The 17,066-nt window shown below is 38.5% G+C and overlaps 1 protein-coding gene across 2 annotated transcripts in view; it reads left to right on the forward strand.

Annotated features, from left to right (window-relative positions):
* CDH13 (cadherin 13) overlaps positions 1-17,066 on the forward strand; it is a gene marked incomplete at its 3' end in the record, with an annotated part of 447,244 nt that overhangs the window by 177,910 nt on the left and 252,268 nt on the right. For both annotated transcript variants that reach the window (XM_082289860.1, XM_082289859.1), the window contains exon 4: positions 9,069-9,185. In XM_082289860.1, coding sequence (XP_082145986.1) covers positions 9,069-9,185 — 117 coding nt within the window. The remainder of the gene's footprint in view (positions 1-9,068; positions 9,186-17,066) is intronic.

Below are 17,066 nucleotides of genomic sequence, written 5' to 3' on the forward strand. Positions count from 1 at the left end.
TTCTTTGTGGTACTTTTTGTGAAATCTCAGGCCAAGGACTGAATTCCTCATTCCCTCCTGAGGATTTTATAGCATGGGAAAAGCAGGCATTTTTCTGGACAGACAGATTAGTGATAGATGGTGAGGGAAGCAAGAGATAATGTTTAATGTGTGTATCCGTCCAACGTGACATCAATTCTCATTCTAAATAAAGACCTGCTTTTATTTAAAGTGAGAAATAATGACATGGAAGGTCTGGAACCCATGGGTCTGTGGGGAGCTTAACTGGGCTTCTGTGTGCTGTTCCACTCCTGGAATTGCTGCTTCCAGCATGCATGCTGAATTGAAAAGGCCACTGTGGGGATTTGACAGCATTTATGGATTCCTCGAACTGGCTTGCGTGGATGTGCACAGGGAAAAGGGCAGCGGAGAGCCAGGTCCTGGAAGCGTTCTGGTGGGATTTCACCAGCTCCAGATTGTTCTAAGAGAGATACAAATCCACTGGCTGCAGTACTGCTGGCATGCCTTGTCAGCTCCTGGGGGAAAGGCAGGGGTTAAAATACAACATTATGAGCAATTGCTGTTACCTTTCTTGTCTATATCTGATTGTCAGATAAAGATCAGGTAAATAAAGCTCTATTTGCTTTGATTATCTCAAGTGGTAATGCCAAGACAGAAGGTACTCATTAAAAAAAAAAAAAAACAAGTTTTAAAATATTTTTAAAAAGTAAAATTTGAGATTATTTCAGTTTGGGTAGAGTTTTATTATCAATGTTCACAAGAAACAAACTCCAAATGAGTGTTAAGGAAGGAATATATGCAAAAGAAAAAGGAGACTTTCAGAATTACACTGAGAGCTGAAGCATGAGAATGTGTGTTGCTATTTGGGAATTCCGGAGGTGACAGGAAGAACAAAGGGACTGTATAGAGTTCAGAAATGAATAGCAAGGTAAATAATCACTGTTTGGAATTAGAATTTACAAGGGCGTGTAGTGATAGGACAAGAGGTAATGGCTTTAAATTGAAAGGGAGTAGATTTAGATTAGATTTCAGGAAGAAATCCTTCCCTGGCACAGGCTGCCCCATCCCTGGAAGTGTCCAAGGCCAGGCTGGACAGGGCTTGGAGCAACCTGGGACAGCGGAAGGTGTCCCTGCCCACAGCAGGGGGTGGAACAAGAGGACCTTTAAGTTCCAACCCAAAGCATTCCATGGTTCTATGGGATGACTGCGGGTTTTTGGTTAAGGGAATAATGATGATAAAGGAATTGAGGATAGTGAGGAATATGTGGCAATAAAACTTTAACGAAATTGTTGGGGAGCAGGACTGAGAAGGTTTCAGTTGTAATCCCAGCTTGGAACCTTGTAGGAGGTAGGAAGAAATGTGGTTTATGTGTCCATTCAGACAGGGGCCTGGGACTGCATCTGCTCCATCCATTAAGCAGCACACATGGCTCCAACATAGACTATTTTTGCTTTAGGGTATCATGGAATTGCTTTTGTACAGCATTGTTATAATGCAGTGAATTCCACAGCACTTAGGCCCAGAATATGGGTATAAAATGTGTTCGTTTTCTGCACACACTTACAGCTACCCTGCAGCAAGACACACAAAGCCGGTTTTCCAAGGTAAAACAACTTCTGCTATGAATAATATTTTACATAAGAAATAAATTTCTTTATTAGAAATTGTCCTTACATCCCAGGAGGGGAACATGGAACTGCTTGTTCGTGGCTGCTTGTGCTATTCCACATTTGGAGTTGTCATTTGCGTGCTACTGATCTGCAGATTTTGTGGCTTCATGTAGATTATTGCCCCACCAAAAATTCTTCTTTGACTCATTTATCATGCCCTAGAACTGTGATATGTGTTCTATGTGTTTTTTCTCCTTGCTGGGCATTAAAGAGGCTCTCCTGAGTTTTGGGTTCCTCCAATATATGCAGAGAAATCAGTCCACTCAGTGGAATATTGAGAGCAGGAATACTGAGAGCAAGAAGTAAAGGCCTTGTGTCCATGCTGTGCAATGTATTTTCCACGTGGCTTTGGTTAAGTCTCAAAAGATTCATATTTTTGAAAGGTTTTAATTACTTCAGATCTCCACTGTGTTTCTGGTACTACTTTCAGTAGCAATTTGGTATCTAACCCAAAAGCAGATGATTTCATTAAATGCGAAAAGAAAAACCAACCCAAAACTTCCCATTTCTAATGTGAGGTTTTATTACAGGGCACTTTTCTTAAGACTTTTATACCTTGGCAATGGCATCAACAAATGCTTTCCTTATTTCAGTTACATTATTTAAGGTGCTGAGGGTTTTGAGACAGCTTAAGGACTTTTTCATTTCTCCTGGCAAGCTGTAAAAGCAGTCTGGTTTTGTTTGTTTTGTAACAAGTGTAAGCACGGCAGAGATGGAGAAAGGGGTATTTTCACCAGTGATAAGTGATGTGTTGCTAATGTATCCTGGTGAAGACAGAGGCAGAAGGTCAGCCATTGTCTTTCTCCTCAAGCCTGTATTTCAGTGCTGTTTGACAGATGAGGCAGTCAGAGCATATTTGGTTGTTTGTGTATAAGGGACACCTCATTATATTTAATGAGCAGTGTTGAACCAATATGAGATTCCTGTAAGAGGGGGTGATTCACACATAGTTCAAAACTAGAATAACATTCTCTAAATGATGACAAAAAAGCATGAAATGTTAATTTAAAATAATGTATTATTCTCATACAGGTAACTCCCATGGCTAAAGCAAAGTTAATGGTACTTTGTTTTCATCATAGAAAACCTTTTCCCTGCCACAGAATAAGGCATGTGTGTAGATAAATGAAATTTATATTTGGATAGAAACAGGACTTTTCCATCACAAAAGATACTGCAGAAATTCAGGGCAATAATTGAATGAATTATTTCACAAAGCAAAAATTCAGATGTATCTCCACCATAGTTTTTGTCACCTATGCATAAAAAATACTCTAGAATATATTAGCACTAAAATAGTTCTGACTAACACGTGACCAAACGGTTTGAAAAAGAACAACTTTTTTCACCTATGCTCTTGACTCCTCCAAAGATAACAGGAGCCTCCATCCTATAAAAATACCTCTGGCCCAGGCAGATGGATGGCCCAGGAGCAAAGCTGTAGGCTGAGATCACCAGGTGTCTCTGCTGTTAATGAATATATCAGATTGGACAGTGTGAGGCTCTGCCTCTCCCCTTATGGAACAATTATAGGAGTAGAAACACCCAGATTAATTAAATCAAGTTTCACCAGCAATTTCCATGACCCAGATGCTGTATCTGACCATACTTCACAAGCCTAGAAGATTTTGTTCTCTGAAATACCCAATTCCCCTTAGCCAGCTGTATTTTAGCTCGGTTTGCTCTTCACAAGCACACAAAGTGATTTTTTGGGTGAAGTTTATGGGCACTGAGGACAGACTACTTTTGAGCAGATGTTTGTGTGAATGCCGTTGACCTTTACATTTCTTAAATTTATTCATTGAGTTCATTATTTGTTTAAACAGTTGTTCATTAACTTATGAGTGAAGTTCCAGCACATTTCTTAGATTTTTTAATATTACTACCAACATGAGAAAATATTTTTTCTGGTTTTGCACATACTTTAGAAATAATTATCTTCAATACTGCTGATAATAACAGTATTCAGGCGATAGAAATAACATACATAAAGGAATTAAGTATTACAGCACGATTTAAAATTTCAGCTGAGAATTATATAAAAATTGTTCCTTTAAGTTCCCCTGTGTTGGAGATTTTTCAGCATTTTGTGGAGGTGTTATTTTGTAGGAAAACCAAAATACCTCAGATTACCACATCCCATTCCCTATTTCAAATGAACTTTGCTTGCAACAAGCATCCAATTAATTTTATTTTTCCTATTTAGGACTGACCCCATTTTATACCATCAACCTTCATATATAAAACCAAATAAATGACAAGAAACTCAAGCACTTTTCTGGTCACCATAGTGGATTACAGATTGCCACTCCAGTAGTGTTTCCAACCCTTATTGTGACAAATCGATACCAGAATTCAGCCACCTTATTCCCATGACAAGTTCTAATGAAATTTTCTTTGCCAAGAGTAATGGTTTGTGCTGCTGGAGAGTGACTGGGCCATTCATTCAAATATTCAAGCTCTGCAAGAAGCCCTGGTGAAAAGAAAGAAAAACAAAACAAAGAGGAGAGTTCTCGAGGGATGTAGGGAAATTGCAACTTGCATGGCTTTGTGGTTTGGGAAGACTGGCATCTCTCACTTAAAGTTTAGCCAAAATACTGGGAAAATGAGGAGGCCACGTTTGGTGCTTGTTTATTTTGAACAGAGAATCAAACTTTATTGCAGTGAATCAGCTAAACTATGGCTGAGCTGATTCCATGTCTAGAAGGGGAAATTAAGGAAGTCAAAAAGAGGGTGTAAAAGTTGGTTATGAAATCACGGCAGTGAAATGATAGTTGGATTCTGTGAGAAATGAGACAACTCTTAGTTAAAAATTAAAATAATTTATTGAAAACAGAAAAACTGAAAAATTACAGAAATTGGAAAAATACAAAAATTTGGGATCCTATGGCTCGATAGATGGTATACCCCAGGAGCGCAGAGATTTGAGATCTTCTGGCTGAGACAGCACTAGACCTCAGGTAGAGAAAAAGAACTTGCAGTGCTGAGCTGACTTTTGGCTGGTCCAAAAGTAAAAATTACTAAAGGCTCCTTAAAAGGAGTAAGGCTTTTAATGCCCAGCACCAACATCCACCACAGCCAGCCTGCAGAGAGAGAGGAGAACCGCTTCTCTGTCTCGTTGTTTTATAGTGCCTTTGCTCCGCCCCCAGTCCACCCACAGTCTGCCCACAGCCCGCCCCTTCGGTTTAAAGTGATTGGTGCTTTCCCTTTGACAGATCATCTCTGTCCACCAATGCTCATCATTGTCAGAGGGGTGGTATTATTTGAGATAAGGGTGCTAAAATGCCTTCATTAAAATTCAGGTTGCCATGGAGCTTGCCCCCAGGGCAACGGCTATGGGCTGAAAATAGCTGCTGGCTGTTAGAACTGGGGTTTTTGGCCTTGGAACCAAAGTGCAAGTAAAAACACCTAAAAAAGTATTAAAATACATCCAACACATCTTAAAACACTTGTAAAAGTATACAGTAAACACAGGAAAGATAACTCTTATGGCGTACAGGTGGTTTGAAGTTTGAAAGGGGAGCATAAGTTGGGATTTTTAACTGGGGAATTTTTAACTGGGAAGGGTACAACTCTCTTAATAAACTACTTTGAACAATTGAGAACACTGATAATGGAACTTGATTTTTGTACCTGGGCTGATGGGTTAATTTTAGCATTCAATTTAAAAATATTTAACTCAAAATTAATTAATTAAAGCACTTAATATGCAAAGACCAAGCACAAATAGGGATTTCATGTATGACAGATTCTGATCATAATCTACTGACCATGAAAAGTGTATTTCACTGACCATGTGAAATATAATGATCACAAATGTGGTATTGTAGTTAAGTAGTAAAAACAACCAACCTGATAGGATTCCTCGCCTACCATCTTTGTTTAAAAAAAACGCACCAAAGCAGTCAAAAAGATTAAATTTTTAGTTTTCGTGCACTTTTTTTAGGTAGGCATGTATTCATGATATTATATATATTTTAAATTTTGCCTATGGATGGGTGTTTGTGGGCACACACCTTGATGTTTCTGTATTTCATATGAGGCAGCAGCTGTGGGAGAAGCAGATATGAGCACAGCCATCAGCTCTCTGGGTGCTGGTGGGACACATCCACCTGGGACAGGCCATTCCAACCTCTCCAGGTTCCTGGCATGGTTGGAGTTGTTGTAGCCGCTGCAGTCTTTGATCAGCTGATTCCAAGAAAGATGATGGAGAACTCCTTTGTGGGGTTCACTCATGGAGAGGTCCAAAAGATGGCTCCTGTGATAGTGCCAGCCTGATATTTTAAGAAAATTTGAAGCAAAATTACCAACTCTATCTGGAGTAATTTTATATCCCTTGTGAGTTGCTTCTCCAAGAAATTGCACAGGTGGATCCAGCAAAAGATATTATATATATAATATATCCATCCATGAATGAGAGCTCTTCAGTGCTTTAACTGTTGAGTCAGGTGTTCAGTGCGCATGTAATTTCAGATTCCTTGGCTTCTGCTTTTACACTGACTGAGGATCAAACCTGCAGTTGCAGCTGCTTGGCATTAAGCAAAATGTTTTTCCTTTTTCCCCGTTCTTTACAAATGGGGAAATCATTATGATAACCACAAAGAGCAGTGAATTATTCAACGTGTTGGTGAAGTACTCTTGACCTTTTCTTCTCCTCTGCTTACCTGCATTCCCTAGTGGTGCTTTTGGCTACTCATTTAATCAGTAATTGCTGTTAGACAACAGGGGATGATAAGAAAGAAATCATCACCAAGAAATCACTATTTAGAAAAACACAGTGAGATTTGAAGTATTAACAGTATGAAACACACTGAGAAATACTTATATTTCTGTGTCCAATCTGCAGAACTTTCTTCTCCATGAAACAGGAAAATTGTCTTAGAAACAAAAGACAATAATCTTTACTATTTTTTTTTTCTGAATTTCTGCCCAGAAATCTGGATTTAAAGGCCTTAAGTCTTACCATCCTACTGCTTTCCTTTATAACTTCACTTTATATTGATTCACTGAATATAATTTGGGTTTTCCTTCCGTTTGAGAACCTTTGGGAAAGTGGAAGGATAACCTGTCATGGGAAAGTGATGAGTTATTGCTTATGGGTCTATAATTACAGCAACCGTGGGACCTAGGTATTGAACAATCTGGAAATTCCTTTTGCTCCTCAACCTATCACAGAAAGAAATGTGACACATTCAAGGTCATGTTGGATGGGACTCTGAGAAAAGTGATGTGGTGGGTGATGTCCCTGCCTATTGCAGATGGGACCAGATGGCCTTTAAAGGTCCCCTTCAATCCAAACCATTCTATGACACAAAGATAAGCAAATCTGGACGTGTTCATTTGCAAAGACCTGGGAGTTCTGCCCTACATCTTCCTGAGTTGAAGGAAGACCAAGACAGTAGGAGCAGGAGTGAAAGGTGTGCTCAGATAAATGCTACTGCTGCTGAGCTAAAGAACTGGGATTTCCTTATGGACATCCTGGGAGTCACTATTGCTCCTCAGGATCACCTCAGGCACGTGTCAGCCCATCTGTGTTTACAGTGTAAATGATTTTGAAAGCTTTACTGCTTGGTGCATTTGCCTTTGGTCAGGATTCAGCTCTTTTCATTTGACACTTCAAATGTTTTTATCTTGAACTTTCTCATGAATTTTTATTAAGGAAAATTCTCTTGGGAGAGGAGTTGAAAGACAAAAAAAGGGACCCGAGTGGCCTTCAGACTGAAAGATTAGAGAGAAATGGCAAAGCCTTTGGGAGAGCTGGGAACTCTACCAGAGGGAGCCTTAAAAAGTTATCAAAATTGGCAACATTGTGAGAAGGGATTCTCTGCATGGTTCCCGCTGCTCTTTGACTTTATCATGACTAAAGCAAACTGGTGAAAACTTGAGTTTCCCTTGCAGCTGCTGTTTGTTGTCAAACTTGAGAAATGATGATAAAACCTGTAGAGGTAGAACAGAGTTTTGATGGTGAGAGGCTCGTTAGACGGGAGGCATTGAAACAGATGGAGGCAGCAGCAGCTTTGTGGAGATCTTGGCTGATGGATCCAGATTTTGCCACCAAGAAAACTCATTCAGCTCTGAAGTTTTATAAAATTACAGCCCAGGAATGGAACTTTCCTTATGTAATGAAGAGTCAGTTATTAAAATGACAACATGGATTCCAGAGCTGTCTGAAAACTTAGGGGTTTGGAGTTTCTGCATTAAGAGGGCAGTTATATCTGTAATCTGATTGGAATTAGACTTAATTCAACCTGTGATTTTTTTATAAAACTCTCATGGCAACCTGAATGAAAAGCAGTGATCAAAATATTTTTCAGTTTTACAGTTCCAAATACACTACAAATCTGTATTTTTGTTGTTGTTGTTGGGTTTTTGTTCAGTTGGTTTTGTTTTGGTTTGTTTGTTTGTGGGTGTTTGTTTTGTGGGGATTTTTGTTGTTTTTTTCTCTTCCAAAAGAATGCTTGGACCATGGGGAGAGCTTTGGGAGATAGGGAGAGGCTTTTTCTGACCTTGGTAGTAACTGTGCTTGGAGAAGAGAATTGCAGACATTGTAGGGGGAAGCAAAGGAAGGAGGGTGGTCTCTGGGAAGCTGCAGCTCCTGCAGAGAGAGCACTGAATGGATCAGAGAGCAAAGGTGTGGTGGGCAGAGTTTTCCAGGGGCCAGAGGCCACTGTGGAGAGTTCATTGTAGCTCATAAAGTGCTGAGCTCCCTGAAGCTCAGATAGAAAGAAACACTCCAGAAAATGCATCAGAAAAAGAAGTCTTGTGTATAAACCACTTCTACTTTTGTTCTTTCTGACAGCACAGCATGAAGTTTTCTCTAAGAGAAAGCAAACCCCAGCACAAAACTCCCAACAGCAATAACCTACTAGCTCATATTTTAAATTACACCTGGATTTTGGTGTCTAATTTGAAGTTACAAGCTTTTGGTGTTTATTGAGAGTTCATTACCTGCAGACTGTGTTTGCAAATTCACTCTAAATTCTGTTTGATTGAAAGCCTGGACTGAGAAGTGACTGAGTGTGAATGATGTGAAAATTATGTAAAGACATTTGAAGTGGTTTTTACTGGTCTTGTGCAAGTATTTGAGGTAACCCAGACCTTGCTTAAGGCTTATGATTTAAGCAGTCATCAGATTAGGATTACAGACACACCTGCTTTGGTTTATAACTTGTTTACAGGAGTACAAAATTAATATGGGCTGTCTACAGTTACTGAAATAAGTGCAGCAACCTGAGAGATTAAATACATGGTTTGATATATTATCACTAATTGCTGGAAAATGTATAATACTAAACTTAGAATCTGGTGGTTCATGGTAATTTTGACTAAAGATGCAGGGAAAGGGAATAACTACTGAATATTTGGAAGCTTTTCTAACTGGTCTTTTTCTTTTTTAGGAAATCTTAAAACTAGAAGGCAACCTTGGAATTCCAAGACAAAAAAGGGCTATTTTGGCAACTCCAATATTAATTCCTGAAAATCAAAGACCTCCATTCCCCAGATTAGTTGGCAAGGTAAGTCAACAAAAACTGGATTAAATTTTGGTATTAAGTAACTGATCTATTGCTCTTATAGTTCTGCAGTGCCTATCACATTGGTAGTAATATCCCAGATTTCTTCCCACCCTCTTCCATCCCTTCTGCTTGCAAACACTGAATTTTTGGATCTCAGGCAGTCTGAGTGGCTCTGTAGAAGTTCCTTCATTAAGAAATTTTTATTGGGAGTTTAGTATGAGAGTTCTGGTAACTGAGGCTCCTTAGGCACAAGGACACAAACCTGGCCCTGTTTGTGCTGCAGTGGTTCCCTGGCAGCTTGTCGTTCCTGAAGTGCTGCTTGGGGATCACAAGCGCCTTACAGGATGTACAAACACAGAAATGTGAGAGCATCTGGCAGGCTATTTTTCAAAGACCCTGAGAATCCTGTCCTCAACTAATGTTTAAATTATAGGAACTGCAAGAGATCAGCACCTTGAAATACTTGGAGCTGTCATAATTTTTACAATCCTTTATGTTTTTTATTCATCATCGCTCTAATTTAGGTATCCAGATGATTATTTTGGCTGGAGTCTATTGCAAATAGAAGGAGAGATTATGTATGTGTCAGGGGATACAAAAATTTTACAGGTATTTAAAATAATGGAATGACATATTCTAGGTCAACTATGGTAATTTGCAACTGAATGTTCAACAAAGCATAAATCAAAAGGTTTGGAGTCTCAGACATACTGATGGTAGGGAAGAAATTCAGTCAAAATCAGTGCTGAAAATAAAAGCAATTATTTCAGGTCTTTTTGACTTGTCACAGATCTTCATAAGATACACTCTGAGGTCTTCCTAACTACAATGAATGTCTGTACTAACCCGGAGTACTGGTTCCTGTACTTGTTTCAGATCCTGTGCAAACTGCAGAAAAAATTGTTCATCTCCCTCCCTCAAATTTAGAGGTTTATTGTCAACTTTCCATGGTTCCATGAATTTTTATAAAAATCACTTAGTTGCTCACTTCTGTAAGGTGTGAGGAATGTGGTTATTTCCTCTTTCAAAATATTTTGGGGCTCATCTTCAGAAGCCTCAGCAGGGCACCACATGGACTGATGGATCACAGCTTTTGCTGGGCATGGATTTCTCTTGAACCTCAGCTTTGCCATCTCTGCTCTACTGTAATCCTTGCAGAAGGACATTGCAGATTAGCTGTGCTTTCTGTGGTGTTTTAGGAAAGAGAAAAAACGTCCAGAGAATGAATAAAATGCAGGTTATAATAGAATTTAAAAAATGAGAAGGAATATGAAGCTGTCCTGACTGAATGAAAGAGATGATAGTGATAATTTCAGATATGACTGTTCTGTTTGATCCTGCCACGTGGTCCTGTTTGGATGTTCACGTGGAAGTCAAGTTTGCAGTGTTATTTTCCCTTTCTTTCTTATTTTCCCTTTCTTTTCCCTGCTTTAGAAAATTACCAGTGTAGTTTATTCATCTCTCCTGACTTCCTCTTGCTTTCCACCTCATGCTGTGTTTGCTGGAGTTGCACAAGTTGTTTGGAAGTGATTGCAGCAGCCAACAGGTGAAATGCTGATTAGCACTTAGTGGGGAGCAGGGCAGATATGCAGAAAGAAGAGAGCAAAGGGAGAACAATTAATTGAGTTTTATCCCACAGCTAGGAAACAATACCATAAAGAAAAAAAAATAGGGATTTTAGAGGACTTCATTAATGAAGTTTGGTTTTTTATGTATATATCAGGAAGGAGATACTGCACTGGACAAGTGAAAACACAGTTTTGTTCAAATTAATGACAAAAACTCCAATTAGTATTTAGCTTAACAAGGAAGTACATGTGTAGAGTCTGTTCTCTGTGCTGTTACTGGCTTTCCAGCATCCCCACTCAGGAATTGGATTATTGCCTTGCCGTTTCCACACCCTTCACTAGGGTAGGTCTTAATTAAATAACTATCATAGACATGCTGTGTTTGTAGGTGGAGAAATCTCACCTTTTAGCAGGATTTAAGATTTTGCATATCGTGCTTCGTGCCTGAGGGAAAACACTGAGAATAAAATATTTTAATACAATCTGGATAGTGTGGGCCTTTGTGACCAGATGGCCCAGGCTAAAACTCTTGACTGTTATTGATGTGTTTTGTTTAGCTCTTGCTGATAGAGCACAGGGATATGATAGTCAGTTTTTAGTCTCTCTCCATATGTTACCTTTCCAGTTTATTTGTCCACATCAAGTCAAATGAAGTACAGACCAGTGGGATGCAGGATTGTTTTGTACTTACACTGACAGGTTATTCTCCACTACACCATGGAAATGTTTTCTAAGACTAACTTAGAGTGGTGGTCCTGTGCATCTACACAACAGTCTTTTGGCAACTGTGGTGATGATGGTGCTTTTTGAAATTTAATCCTCACACTAAATGCAGAGCTCAAAGAGCAGGAAGGGAATTGTGGAGATGGTCAACAAATCCCAGCTCTTTTTCCACACATTAGAAGAGAAGGACACCTGCAAAGTGAGACTGTGTTCATCCAGGTTTAGAGGCTTTGCCCTGCATGTTATTGATGAAGAAATGGTGAATCAAGGATTCCATTCTTTCATTTAAAGGAATTGTCCTGCATAAGAATGAGTATTGTAATTGTTGGCATGTAAAATCTGGAAGCCATGAGTGGCCTGGTGAAAATTGGCAGGACATTTTATGCTCAGTGAAGGGCAGAACACAGAGAGAGGTACACAGGAGACTGCAGGAAATTACTGAATAAATTAAATGCAAAACTTTTTTTTCCCATAAGAAATTTTTCTTATGGTTATATGTCTGATTTTCTTTTTGTAAGGGGAGTGGGGATGAAGCAGGTATTTTGGATCAGAAACTACCTATACTTCCTGCCTCTGATCTGACTGTTAGCTGCAGTTACATGGCAGGATTGATCCTAGCAAAAACTCAAGACTAAAAGTGGTCCAGGCTTGCAAAAATCTTTAAGATCTATGAGGAAGTGTTTTTTTTTTTTCCTCCTCTGAGATGTGAATTTAAGGCAAAGAGCAAATGCATCTTGTCTGTTAAAGCAGCAATAGAAAAACTCTTGAAGAGGGGAGGAAGCTGAAGAAAACTGGATGTAAAAAGCTGCTGGAAGTTTGCTATTTTTGAGTGGCTATCTTAGTGCAACTATTTATATACAATAAATTATATGCTTCACAGAAGAGAATTGTCATGGACTAAAGAAGCAGCTGTAAAAAATGTCAAACTTCAGGCAAAAAATTGAAGTGTCAAAAGAGATGATCATGATCTGCCAACCTGGGAAGAGAACCTAGAGAGAAGGTTCATAGGTTAGAGGAAGACATTAGAAACACAGGAGAGGAGCAACAGTGAAATAAAAGCTGAATTAAGAAGTGCTTTGGTCCCACTGGAAGATTAGGCAGAAAAAGAGGCAGAGTCTAAAGAGAAGGGGAGGAGGAAAGGACCTGGCAAGGATGGGTGTCCGAGCCTGGAAGATAAAGCTGTGTGCTCACAGAGGAGAGAATGATGTGCAGAAAGAGGAGCAACACCTCAAAACCTTTCCAACACCACGAGAGATCTGTGTGACTGCTTATCCACTACTCAGCTGGGAAAGGTCTGAATCCCGATTCTCCGCCTGAATCTTTGTTTTAGTTACTAAAAATGATGTGGAAGCAAGAGTATGTATTTCTCATGATGGAACTAGACAAGGGTCTACAGGAAAAATCTACTGGATTTTTAAAAATTATGTTTTAATATCCATTTGCTTGTTTTAAAATCTTCACCATGTCAAATGCAGTGATTGTGCTCTGCCAGAGTATGCTCAGAAAACAGGACATGGTCATCAGCAAGAATTCTGACTTGTCCAGAAGGTGAGAATGTTTTGATGACAGCTGAAGAAGTGCGTTAGGAGCTTTGTCAGAGAGAAGATGGAATTACAGAGGCACAAGGAATTCTGATTTCTTGAATATGTCTGATGGTTTATAAGGAGAGCATTCTGCTAAAATATATCTATAATTCCATGTGGGAAAGGCATATCCACAGAGGAGGATATAGAAACAAGATGCAAACAAGGTAAAAAAGTGTACAGGTGGAGAAGGGTGTTATTTATGAATAGTACTTAGGCAATAAATAAAGCTCTTTCAAATCCATCAAGAAACAAAGATTGGGTTTAGAGAAAAATCACGTTGTGGTAGAGCTACAGTAAGATTGGGCAGAAATATATATGAGCTCAATTTGCTTGGCCTAGCACAAGCATTTTCTGTAAATCCAGATGATTTAAACAAAAGGAATACACTGGTGTAATAACTAATGGATATAAATTTTGGCATAAGATTAAAAGAAAAGTTTCTGGTACCCGGAGAAGAGGAATTAATTTCCAACAGCAGTACTGAGGAGGGGACACAAAATTTGATAAATATGTGATCACAGTTGCATAATACAGCTGCTGCTGATCCTGACAGAACAGACACCTCGAGATTTCCTCCCACTCTGGTGCTCCTGAGGATGTGTAAGACCCTGCTGAGCTGGGCCTGAACGGGCGGCTGGAGATGTGTCAGAGTTTAACATCTGATTAAATTCATGGCTTGTATGGAGGAAAGGCACAGTCCTGACCTTCATGGAAAAACACCAACCTACCTCCGAAGGAAAGTAATGAAAGGAGCAGCACTCCATTAAATTAAAGGGCTTTCATTGCAAGTACATGAATTATTAAGCTACAGCATATTAATTTTCATTAAAGATATGTATTTGATGTCCTAACAAACCATTAAGTGAAAACAGCACTTTAAATTTGTCGCTTTTTTCTGAGAGGTCTCTCTCCAACCTTTTTTAAGAATACTGACATTCACATAAGCAATTCCAACAGAACACATTTGTTTTCTTTCAGCTGATAGAATTTTATTGAAAAAATTTGTTAGAATTCACTTGTTTACTTAAGACTTTCAGAAGAATCACACATGAGTTGCAAAAACTGGAAAATAATAATTTACCATTATTTTTCAGTGTTTGGTGTTGCTAATAAGAATAAAAGAATTTTAAAACATTTGGGGAGTACTTTCTAATCTAGTTACTATGGTTACAAGTTTGTTGGAGATAAAGCAGTTATATGGCAATGATGGAATTGAATTTTCTGAACAGTATTGATATATCCAGTACCTAATTTCCTGCTTCATAATAAATCATGTTAATGACCTGAAGGAAAGCAGCAAACAGAAGAGATTTTCTGCTCTAAAGCTGTTCAGCAAAGTATGCTGCAGTTTAACTGCCACACTTTGTGTTAACCTTGGTTTCAGAACTTGGTAATTTTAAACTGTGTTGCGAATTAAGGTAGAGGTGAGAAAAAAGTCTGTCCTGCTGGAAAATTGCCTGTGTAAAGTAACTAAGATGAAATAAAACCCTGGCAAGTAATTTTTCATTGGCCCACTAACTTACTTGTAGGTTCAAATTTAAAATCTTTGGATTATTTTCAGACATAACAACCATCTCACCTAATGATGCCCAACGTTAGACACCTTTCCATGATGTTGTTTTTCTTAACTGGTTAATGATAATCACCTGTGAAAAACAAACCTGAAGCATCTCCCCAAAAGTCCAGGCCCGTTCCAGCTTTCTCGCCCAAAATAAACTCCCAGGCTGAGGTTTCAAGGATCATGTGTAGGGTGTGAGTCTGTTCCTGGTTTTACTGTGAATGGGGAGCGACACTGACAGCAGCAGCCAGAAACCCCCTTGTAGGGATGGAGAATAAGAACGGCCATCCCCTCACTCCATTCCCTCTGGTTTTCATGGAACCAGACTGATTTTCTGATAACTTTCATCTTTACAGTCTTCCAAAATGACCCTATTATCCTGAGTTGACTGATGGGAAGTTGTTGTTTTCCGCTTTGGCTTTCTTTCTGTCTTGTTTTAATTCAGTTGTTTGGAATAACCACTCAACCTGCCCAGTTTCTAGAATCTATTTTCTTATTGAATGTATATTTTTGAGAAGAAACTTGGTCTCTGCATTCTTAGTAGGGCCAAATTTTAAACTTAACAAGATGTAGAGCCTAATTCTGTAATCTTGGATTGGTAGAACAGGATATTTGGACCCAGGATTTCTGCTTTCTTATTCCCTTTAATTTGTAAAGTTTCTTCCTACAAATCTACTTAGAGTAACACTTTAGTTTAAGTGGGATGAGAGATGCACCAGACTTATCCAGCTTTATTTAGCAGAGTGCTGTGTTAATATGTTACCAGTAAAAACATAAAAACTGCATAATATCAAAGTCAGGGGAGAGAACACAACCACAGAGCTTCCTTTAAATCAATTAAGATATTTATTTGATAGCTGTGAACTGATTCATACTGCTTCAAATGTGATTGTTTTCCTGTTCCATTCCAAATAATTCCTCTGGTTTCTTGTTATACAGTCAGCTGTTAGCAAGTTTATAATATAATATAAAGCAATATCCAAGTGAATGACATTTTAGGAACAAAATTAACTTATCCCTGCCAATTTACAAACTAAATACTGTCATACTGTCAACTTTGGTGCTTTCATTAATGAAAGACTTTAATAAAGGCATTTTGCAGACTGGTCTGGCGACAAATTTGATATTACCAGCTGTGGCTTGTTAAAATGGTATTAAGTAAAGATGGTTGGCAGAGCATTTCCAGAAGGAAAAATTATATGTATTACATATGGCTCATCTGTAAGGTGGAGTAAATAGCTGTCACTCAGGGAACAACAGTAATTTTCTTCCTTCTCTCTGACTGCTGATTCTCTTCAATGATTAATTGAAGAGAATTTTAACCTTTTTGTGTTTTGCCCTTGCTTTTATCATACATGGATGATTCCTGGATTGTTTTTTTGGGTTTTTTTCTTGCATTTTAGGGTGATGTATAGCAAGAGATCAATGGAGTGAATAAAGGAGTACGATGCCATTATCCATAATGACAGCTGTGTTTTAATTCAGGAAACATTTTCCCTTCTCATTTCCAAAACATCTGGTGCTCTTTTCCAGCTGCCCTCTAAAGGCACCTTTTTTAACCTTTCTGGTTTATCATCTTTTTCATTTACTGTGCAACCCTGTTGGCTGAATTCAGAAATGGACTCCGTGAGCCATAGTCTACAGGGCAGAATCATGGAATGCTGAGGTTGGAAAAGATTTCTGGAATACCTAATTTTGAAGTTAATGTCATTCTACTCTATTGACCTATTTTTCTTTCAGGGTCAAATATATAAAAATGTAAATTATTTCATCGCAATCAATGATTCACTGTTGCCCTAAAATTTTTAATCACAGAAACCCCTCTATTAAGCAATTTCCTTTTGCTTGTGTTTGGAAAAGAAGACCAGTTTGACCACTCCACTTTCTCTAAAATGACTCACAAAGAGAAAAATCACTTTCTGCCACTGAAACTTTGCTTAAACAAAGGCAAATTAAGAATTCAGAGAACTGTATTTTTGGATTAGCCTGCTTTCTGAAGTTCTGTATTTAACTTAGCAAGAGCCTTGATTTTTGTTTTGGCCACGATGTTCTTTAAAATTTCTCAGGCTGTTTATGAAGTTTTGGTGATTATTAGAATTTACACCTTTGGGGTTTAAACACAGGACTCATGCCTTCCATGCTGTATTTATATGCACATAATATACATATATACATATATATATATATATATACACACATTCCAGAGGTGCACAGCAATAAATGACTTGTACAATGTATTCAGACTTTCATGAACTCTCTTGGTCAGTGCTGTTGGCTTTGTAGGTGTTTTTCTCCCATTTTAATCTATAAGTTGTTGCTGTGAGTTCTTCTCACTGTCATTGGAAAGTCTCCCAGTTTCAGCTGCTTTTCTATCCACAAATATCCATTGCATTGCTGCTCTTCCATACTTTATTTTCCTGCCATGTTTCCATCTGCTTCATGCTCC

Source organism: Coloeus monedula (genome assembly GCF_965178545.1).
Source record: "Coloeus monedula genome assembly, chromosome: 13".
Classification (NCBI taxonomy): domain Eukaryota; kingdom Metazoa; phylum Chordata; class Aves; order Passeriformes; family Corvidae; genus Coloeus; species Coloeus monedula.